This window comes from Myotis brandtii, unplaced genomic scaffold (assembly GCF_000412655.1).
Source record: "Myotis brandtii unplaced genomic scaffold, ASM41265v1 scaffold806, whole genome shotgun sequence".
NCBI classification, from domain to species: domain Eukaryota; kingdom Metazoa; phylum Chordata; class Mammalia; order Chiroptera; family Vespertilionidae; genus Myotis; species Myotis brandtii.
Window position 1 is genome coordinate 1,548,152 of NW_005371249.1, and position 10,022 is coordinate 1,558,173.

Below are 10,022 nucleotides of genomic sequence, written 5' to 3' on the forward strand. Positions count from 1 at the left end.
TGACAAAATCCAACACCCATTTTTGATAAAAACTCTCAGCAAGGTGGGAGTAGAAGGATCATACCTCAACTTAATAAAAGCCATATATGACAGGCCCACAGCCAACATCATACTCAATGGACAAAAACTAACACCATTTCCCCTAAGAACAGGAACAAGACAGGGATGCCCACTCTCACCACTCCTGTTCAACATAGTACTGGAAGTATTAGCCATTGCAATTAGGCAAGAAGAAGAAATAAAAGGCATCCAAATTGGAAAAGAGGAAGTAAAACTGTCCTTATTTGCAGATGACATGATATTATACATACAAAACCCTAGAGACTCCATCAAAAAACTACTAGACTTAATACATGAATTTGGCAATGTAGCAGGATACAAAATTAACCCCAAGAAATCTGAGGCATTTCTATACACCAATAGTGAACTTTCAGAAAGAGAGATTATAAAAACAATCCCATTTACCATCGCACCAAAAAAATTAAGCTACCTAGGAATAAGCTTAACTAAAGAGGTAAAAGACCTCTACTCAGAAAACTACAGGACGTTGAAAAAAGAGATAGAGGAAGACATAAAGAGATGGAAGAACATACCATGTTCTTGGATTGGTAGAATCAACATCATTAAAATGTCCATACTACCCAAAGCAATCTATAAATTCAACGCACTTCCCATTAAAATACCAATGGCATACTTCACAGATCTAGAACGAACTCTCCAAAAATTCATCTGGAATAAAAAAAGACCCCGAATAGCTGCAGCAATCCTGAGAAAGAAGAAAATAGGTGGGATCTCAATACCAGATATCAAGATGTATTACAAAGCCACTGTTCTCAAAACTGCCTGGTACTGGCACAAGAACAGGCATATAGATCAATGGAATAGAATAGAGAACCCAGAAATTGGCCCAAACCAATATGCTCAATTAATATTTGACAAAGGAGGAAAGAACATTCAATGGAGCCAAGATAGTCTCTTCAATAAGTGGTGTTGGGAAAATTGGACAGATATATGCAAGAAAATGAAACTAGACCACCAACTTACACCATACACAAAAATAAACTCAAAATGGATAAAGGACTTAAATGTACGACAGGAAACCATAAAAATTCTAGAAGAATTCAAAGGCAACAAAATCTCAGACATATGCCAAAGCAATTTCTTCACTGATACAGCTCCTAGGGCAGTTGAAACTAAAGAGAAAATGAACAAATGGGACTACATCAAAATAAAAAGTTTCTGCACAGCAAAAGAAACCATCAACAAAACAACAAGAAAGCCCACTACATGGGAGAACATATTTGCCAACATTATATCTGATAAGGGCCTAATCTCCAAAATTTATAGGTAACTCATACAACTTAACAAAAGGAAGATAAACAATCCAATCAAAAAATGGGCAAAGGATCTAAATAGACATCTTTTAAAAGAGGACATTCAGAAAGCCAAGAGACATATGAAAACATGCTCAAAGTCACTAATCATCCGAGAGATGCAAATCAAAACAACAATGAGGTACCATCTCACACCTGTCAGACTGGCTATCATCAACAAATCAACAAACGACAAGTGCTGGAGAGGATGTGGAGAAAAAGGAACACTTGTGCACTGCTGGTGGGAATGCAGACTGGTGCAGCCACTATGGAAGACAGTATGGAGTTTCCTCAAAAAACAAAACATGGAACTCCCATTTGACCCTGTGATCCCACTTCTAGGAATATATCCCAAGAAACCAGAAACACCAATCAGAAAGGATCTATGCACCCCTATGTTCATAGCAGCACAATTCACCATAGCTAAGATTTGGAAACAGCCTAAGTGCCCATCAGTAGATGAATGGATTAGAAAACTGTGGTACATCTACACGATGGAATACTATGCTGCTGTAAAAAAGAAGGAACTCTTACCATTTGCAACAGCATGGATGGAACTGGAGAGCATTATGCTAAGTGAAATAAGCCAGTCAATGAAGGAAAAATACCACATGATCTCACTCATTTATGGATAATAAAGACCATTATAAACTTATGAACAAAAATAGATACAGAGGCAGAGCTGCCTCGAACAGACTGTCAAACTACACCGGGAAGGCGGGAGGGTTGGGGGGTAGGAGGAGGAGGTAAGAGATCAACCAAAGGACTTGTATGCATGCATATAAGCATAACCAATGGACATAAGACACTGGAGGGTAGGGGATGCCAGGGGATTGTCAAGGGCGGGGGAAAAAAGGAGACTTATGTAATACTCTTTGTAATAATTTAAGCAATAAAACAATTTTAAAAAAAAAGAAAAAGAATTGGACTAGAATCAAAGACATTAGTCCCAGCTCTTTTTCCCATTCTTCATAATTGCCACCCTAACTCTGTATTATCTTTTATTTTTTGGCCTTTTTTGTGTGTTTATTTGTAAAGCATTCTTGACCTATACTGAGTAGTATTTTTTGTTTAATTTTTAAAATTTTATTTTTATTTAAATACTTTATTGTTTAAAGCATTATTCTGTATTATCTTTTGACCTTCTTCCTTTTCATTCCCAAAGTATTATTTTGCTCCCTACTTCAGAGAAAATTGAAGCCACCAGATGAAAATTCTTTCTACTTCATTAATTCATTCATTAAGAAAACATTTAATAAGCACCTACTATGTGTTATGCATTGGGATTCAGTAGTAAACTAGTCTAAAATGGGTTGAGGTCTCATGAAACTTCCATTCTAGTGGGAGGAGAGATGATAGGCTGTGCTGTCCAGACTATAACAAAAGGTAATATGTGGGCTACATTAGATTAGATAAGGAAAGGCCTTGTTTAGGAAATGACACTTAAGCTGAGATATTAATGACAAGGAATTAGCTATGTGAGGATCAGGGAGAAGAGGAAAACCCTACTATGAAGACCCTAAGATAGGAATAAGCTTAATGTACCGGTGAAAGATAGGCCAGGGTAGCTGTAGAGTACTGGGCAAGAAGAGTGGATACAAGACGATGTTACAGAAGGAGGCAGACCTAAGTCAGGGTAAACAATTCAGATTTTTTTCTAAGTATGATGGGAAGCCATTTAAGAGAGAAGATGACACAATATTTCTTTCATTTTGGAAAGGTCATCTGGCTGCTATATGGAGAGTGGAATGTGGTGGGTGGGGCAGGAGTGGAAGCAGGGAGACCAGTTAAGAGGTTTTCAGTTCATGTGAGAGATGACAGTGGCTTAGACTATGTGGTAGTGTTAGTGATGGAGAAAAGCTAGATTTGGGGTTTACTATGGTACTTGCTGATGCTTGGATATGAGCAGTGAAAGGAAGAAAGGAATCGACAATAACTCTTAGGTTTTTGGATGAGGGTACTCTTTCCTGATACGGGGGACACTGAGGGAGGAGCAGATTTGGGAGGGGTGGAATTGAGACTTCTCTAATGGCCATGTTAAGTTTGAGAAGCCGAAGAGGACATGGTCTGTAAGCAGCTAGATAGTTCCAGGGAGAGTTAGAGTTGAAGATAAAAATTTGAGAGTGACTGGCATGTGGGATGGTATTTAGTTAGGATATCAGGTCAGCTGCTGAATCAGAGAGACCCAAAATAATAGTGCCTTAAATAAATTAGATTTTTGTTTATTTCTTACTGGTATGGCAGAGACTTAGCCACCAAGTCCACATTTTAGCTGTTGGGAAAGGGGGAAGGGGAAGATGTCTTTACCTTTAAAAGCACAGCCTGGAAGTTGCAAATATTTTTTCACTCCTATCAGAATGTGGTCACATGGCCACATCTATTTGCAAGGGAGGCTGAAAAATATACTCTTTAGCTGGATGATTAGATGCCCAGATAAAAACTGTATTGCTAGTACAGGGAAAGGATATAGAGGGTAATGGCACACTCTACTTGAGAGAGTATTTAAAACCAGTGGGATGAGCCCTAACCAGTTTGGCTCAGTGGATAGAACGTTGGCCTGTGGACTGGAGGGTCCTGGGTTCGATTCTGGTCAAGGGCATGTACCTGGGTTTCGGGCACATCCCCAGTAGGGGGTGTGCAGGAGGCAGCCAATCGATGTTTCTCTCTCATCGATGTTTCTAACTCTCTATCTCTCTCCCTTCCTCTCTGTAAAAAATCAATAAAATATATTTTAAAAAAACAACAAAAAAACCAATGGGATTACCCAGGGAGAACATATAAATAGGGAGGAGAGTGGAGCCCAGGATCAACCTCTAGAGTAGTGGTTCTCAACCTTCTTAATGCCGCGACCCTTTAATACAGTTCCTCATGTTGTGGTGACCCCCAACCATAAAATTATTTTTGTTGCTACTTCATAACTGTAATTTTGCTACTGTTATGAATCATAATGTAAATATCTGATATGCAGGATGTATTTTCATTGTTACAAATTGAACATAATTAAAGCATAGTGATTAATCACTAAAACAATATGTAATTATATATGTGTTTTCCGATGGTCTTAGGCGACCCCTGTGAAAGGGTCGTTCAACCCCCAAAGGGTTCGCGACCCACAGGTTGAGAACCGCTGCTCTAGAGCTCTTCAGCATTTAGTGTTCTGGTGAGGAAGGGAAAGCCCGTCAAGGAAGACTGAAAAGGAACTGCCGGTGAGGTCAAGGCAACCAAGAGGGGGGTATCATTAAAGCCCAGAAAAAAGTGTTTCCAGAAAATGGTGTTGAATGCTGCTGACAGTTCAAATAAGATGTGAACAGAAAATTTAATATTGGTTTGAGCAACATAGTCTTATGTCAGAAGCAGTCTTTGTACTTTCTGCCACCACACTTTATAAATACAGGCCCAGCCCTAGCCATTTTGGCTCAGTGGATAGAGTATTGGCCTGTGGACCAAAGGGGTCCAGGGTTCGATTCTGGTCAAGGGCATGTACCTTGGTTGCAGGCTCCTCCCTGGCCCAGGCCCTGTTCAGGACTCATACAGGAGGCAACCGATCGATGTGTTTCTTTCACATCAATGTTTCTCCTCCACTCTCCCTAAAAATCAATGGAAAAATATCCTCGGGTGAGGATTAATAACAACAACAAAAACCACAGACCCATCTGTCTTTCCCTTCTTTATACTGGATGGTGTGGGGTGTGGGGTTTCTCTTGCCTGTCCACTGCTAGCCTTGTGTGTTCTAAATCACCCCTCCTGCCTTCTCAGGACTTATCAGTTATTCTTTTCTCTTTCATGTATCTTTATTTCCTCATCATCTAAACATGCCTAAGCCTCGAATATCTTAAAACAAAACAATAAAAATACCCCTTCCTTGACCTCATACCTCTTTCCAGCCACCACCCTTCTGCTCTTCTCTTCTTAGCCAAGTTTATTGAAAAACATGGCATTTCACTATATTTACTCCTTCATGTTGGTCAGAAACTACATGGAGAGAAGGTGACTGTGTGAACAGCTGATGGCTAATTGACTAACTGACCAACTTGGCCTGACCAGCTGATTGAACAACTGGCTAAGTAGATGGGAGGGAGGGCAGACTGAAAGAGTGGACATGCTAGATGACTAGATAAATGACTTGTGGATTCTAGATTAATCCACCTTACTTATTTCAAGAAACATACAAAAATTTGATTGATTTTATTTGGGAATGAAGGACCCTAGTGCCCTTAAGTATTTGATACGTGTATACTTTTGCTGAGAGAGCTTTAAAGGATAAACAGTAGAAAAGTTGATGTCTTTCTAAAAGAAGGAGACTTATTTGAGACCTCTGGGTTTCAGGAATAATTATGAGGATAACATACTGCTAATTTCTTTATTCTTTGGATATTCCTGCTTCTGAATCATCATACTGTGTCCCTGGATTTTCCTAGGGGAGAATGTTCTTCATGTCCGGGATGCTGATACCCAAGACAAAATATTGCAAGCACTGCACCTTCAGTTTGGTAAACAGTACCCTTGGTGAGTACATACCCTCTTTTTTAAAAGTGATTTAAAAGAGGAGATGCCTTGGGCACCATTTCCAGCTGTGGTCACTGTTTAATCATCCAAACAGAGCTTTCGTTCTCCATCCCTAAGATCCCTAGCTGGTGGTGAGACAGAGCTTGCTAATATACCACCTATTACTGTACCAAGGATTCTGATGGAGAATAATTTTATTTGTCTCAGTTACGTTAACATAGCTAGGAAATACTTCTTTAGCTTACTTTGAATTTCCGTAAGTATTATAAAGCAATATAACTGATTTTCTTTTAAAATAGTGTAGTTTAGCCTGGCCAGAGTGGCTCAGCAGTTGAGCGTCAATCAAGAGGTCGCGGTTCGATTCAATTCGATTTGATTCCAGGTCAGGACACATGCTGGGTTTTGATTCCCAGTGTGGGGCATGCAGGAGGCAGCCAATGAATGATGTTCCTCTCTCGTAGATGTTTCTATCTATCTCTTTCCCTTCCTCTCTTTCGAAAAATCAATAAAAACATATTTAAAATAAAAATAATCTAGTTCTGGAGAGAGACCAAGATGGCGGCATAGGTAAACACCGCAGACTGCTGCCGCAAACAACCACTTCAAAAATACAACTAAAAGACGGAACGGACATCACCCAGAACCGCAGGAAGGCTGGCTGAGGAGAGACTCTTCAACTAGAAGGAAAAATAACAGCACACCGAGGCTCAGAGGAGGCGCAGTGTGGAAAATACTCAGGTGCGGAGGTGCGCGCGCAAAGCGGGCTGGTGGCTGAGAGCGCGGTTGTCGTTTTCGGTCAGGGGGGAGTCTCAGACTCTGAGCTCCAGATACGGGCGAATCGCTGGGGACTCGGACCCAAACGGGAGAAGCGGGAGTGTCTGGCATCAGTTGGAAGGCAGCTTTCCCTCCGAGGTTTGCAGCGGTTCCGGGGGTTCTGAGAAGCAGAGCCTCTGGGAACAGGACTGAGGGCACCATAACGGCTCCCTCCGCCCGCCCTGTTGAGCCCGCCCCGCCCAAGCCCTGCGCAGAGCCATTTGCCAGATCGCCTCAGGCAAAGGCTAGATTAGCACCTCCCCAGAGGACAGAAGTTTTCCGCGGCAGACACAGCTGATTCACACAGCCAGTCGGCCTGGTGGTCAAATCCCTCTAGTATTAACTACAACAATCAAGGCTCAACTAGAACAAGACTGCGCACAAAGACCACTAGGGGGTGCACCAAGAAAGCATAAAAAATGCGGAGACAAAAAAACATGACAGAAATGGAGGATATAGAGCTAAAAAACGCAATTTTGAGGGCTTGCAATAAACTTTTGGAGAGCTTCACGAAAACTAATGAGACCCTCGATGCTATGATAAAGAAACTAGAAATTAAGCATACACGCTCTGAAATAAAGAATATTACACCCAATAGCAGACCAGAGGAGCGCAAGAATCAAGCCAAAGATTTGAAATGCGAAGAAGCAAAAAACACCCAACCGGAAAAGCAAAATGAAAAAAGAATCCGAAAATACGAAGACAATAAGAATATATTTTTTTAAAAAAGTAAAAAAAAGAAATAATAATCTAGTTCACCCTGAAGGTACAAGTAAAAATAAAAAAGTCTGGTTCAGCATTTTAATTTGGATTGCCCTCCTTTCTAGTTCAAATTAATGAGTTGTCCCGTGTATTTGAATGTTTTTTCCTGAAAATAACTTTTCCCCATGAAGGTAAAGATAAAAACTATAAAAATTCATTGTCACAAACTGTTATATTCTGATATTGGCTTAACAAAACTAATTTTTCTTTAATAATATATGTATTTTTTAATGGTACCTCAGGCTGGAAATAGTTGTATTTCAATCAACAATGGAATTAAACATTGCATTGGTGACATGTGCTTACTGTGTTTGCTAAAGAGATCCATATGTTGTTATTTTCAAAAGAAAAAGTACAAATTTTATTACCTCAAGTCTGAGATTCCATTAATATGTCTTCAATATTATTTAGCATGTATGAGAGAAGCATTTAATTGGACTTTTTGGATATTGCAGCTCAAAGATATATGGGGATGGAAATGCTGTTCCAAGGATTTTGAAGTTTCTCAAATCTATTGATCTTCAAGAGCCACTACAAAAGAAATTCTGCTTTCCTCCTGTGAAGGATAATATCTCTCAAGACATTGACCATATTCTTGAAACTCTGAGTGCCTTGGCTGTTGATCTTGGCGGGACAAACCTCCGAGTTGCAATAGTCAGCATGAAGGTAAAAGTACTCCTAAGATCTTAACTTCATATCTCATGTGAGTAATTGATTTTTAAAAAGTATGGTTGGAAGGTAAGACTAGAAGCATACATGATAGCTTGTAATCATTTGCCCACAGTATTGACTTTTTGTGGGGTTTTTTTTGTGTGTGTGTTTTTAAATTTTTTTATTAATTTCAGAGAGGAAGGGGGAGAGAGAGAGAGAGAGAGAAAGATAGAAACATCAATGATGAGAGAGAATCATTGTTTGGCTGCCTCCTGCATGCCCCCCACTGGGGACCAAGCCCACAACCCAGGCATGTGCCCTTGACTGGAATAGAATCTGGGACGCTTCAGTCCCCAGGCCGATGCTCTATCCACTGAGCCAAACCAGCTAGGTCAGTATTGACTTTTTGGATCCATTACAGTATTTGTCATTATTTTACTAATCATTAACATTCAAAGAAGTAAAATTCTTGGGGAAGCCAAGTTAGGAGACTTAAGTTGACAATGGGAGACCACTTCGGCCCCAGACAGGGCTTTTGCCACCCAGGACACCTGAAATTCTGTATTTGGTTAATAGCTTGGATTATGGAGTATGCTGATTCCTTACCTAGGGAGGGTGTCTGCAAATGTGACGGGAATGGTATCTCCTCTAGAATATGATTTTGGTTGAGTACAGCATACCTTCACTCCCTTAACCAAACCATCACCACAGTGCTGACAGAGGTTGAGAGAGCCTTCAAAAAACACCAAATTGTCTGTGTTAAAATGATCTCTGATGATTTAACAAGAAAGAATAAACCTACCAGAAAAATATTTATTTGAAATATTGTTGATATATAAAGTTTCAGGAGTTTATTAGAAATAGCAAAGATTTTTTTTTTCTTTTTTTATTTGGAAATAGCAAAGATTTTAAACACAAAGTTGTTTAGGTCAATAAAGAAAAACAAAATGTGATTTTCTCAAGAAGAAAGAATCCTACCAGAAAAATATTTATTTGAAATATTGTTGATATATAAAGTTTCAGGAGTTTATTAGAAATAGCAAAGATTTTTTTTTTCTTTTTTTATTTGGAAATAGCAAAGATTTTAAACACAAAGTTGTTTAGGTCAATAAAGAAAAACAAAATATGATTTTCTCAAGAGAAGCCAAAGGCCTCCTTTATTAATACTCTTTACAGAGTTCCAGTAAGAGAATATTTTCTTAACATGAAGATAATATATTCTACATCAGTGGCCAACACCCTTTGTCATGGTGAAATTCTATTACTGCAATCAAGAGGAAAAGAAGGATGTTTCTGTAACATTATTGAACATAATTCTGGAAATTATGATGGGAATAAAACATGGAACAAACTGCAAAAATGGAGAATGTGGACAGTTTAAAACAAAAATGTTATTTATAGGCAATGTGAATAAACAACCTTACATAATTAATAAGACAATTGAGTAAAATGGCTAGATATGATAAATATATAAATATCAATAACTTTCTACTTATATGAAATTGAAGGCAAAGATTTTAGTTCTCCTTTAGGTAAGTGAGTGTTTCTCAACCCTGATTGCACAATAACATTATCTGGAACCTTTAAAAAATATATAAATACCTGGCCCCCTGCCCCCACCCCCAGAATAATTAAATTGGAATCTCTGGAGGTGGAGGCCAGGCATCAATATTTGTTCAAAGCTGCCCAGGTGATTCTGATGCACAGTGAAGGTTGAGAATCACAACTTTCGGTTTTATGGCAATCACTAGTGGCCTGGTGCACGAATTCATGCACATTGAAAGGAAATTAATTAGAAGAAATATTTTAATATTGCTATTCGCCCTTTCTCTATAATAGAAGTGTCAACCAAATTCACAGTTGATAATGACAGATGGAAACACACATGCAATTGGCACCAGCGAGAGCTTTATATGT

At 39.1% G+C, this 10,022-nt stretch overlaps 2 protein-coding genes across 3 annotated transcripts in view; one reads left to right on the forward strand and one right to left on the reverse strand.

The window, feature by feature from the left end:
• GNE (glucosamine (UDP-N-acetyl)-2-epimerase/N-acetylmannosamine kinase) overlaps positions 1-10,022 on the forward strand; it is a 59,368-nt gene that overhangs the window by 38,964 nt on the left and 10,382 nt on the right. For both annotated transcript variants that reach the window (XM_005883954.2, XM_014531465.1), the window contains 2 exons: positions 5,792-5,879; positions 7,910-8,120. In XM_005883954.2, coding sequence (XP_005884016.1) covers positions 5,792-5,879; positions 7,910-8,120 — 299 coding nt within the window. The remainder of the gene's footprint in view (positions 1-5,791; positions 5,880-7,909; positions 8,121-10,022) is intronic.
• The window catches only part of CLTA (clathrin, light chain A), a 42,548-nt gene continuing 41,757 nt past the window's right edge, over positions 9,232-10,022 (reverse strand). The window contains exon 6 of the mRNA XM_014531467.1: positions 9,232-9,456. The gene's annotated coding sequence lies outside the window, so the exon portion shown is untranslated. The remainder of the gene's footprint in view (positions 9,457-10,022) is intronic.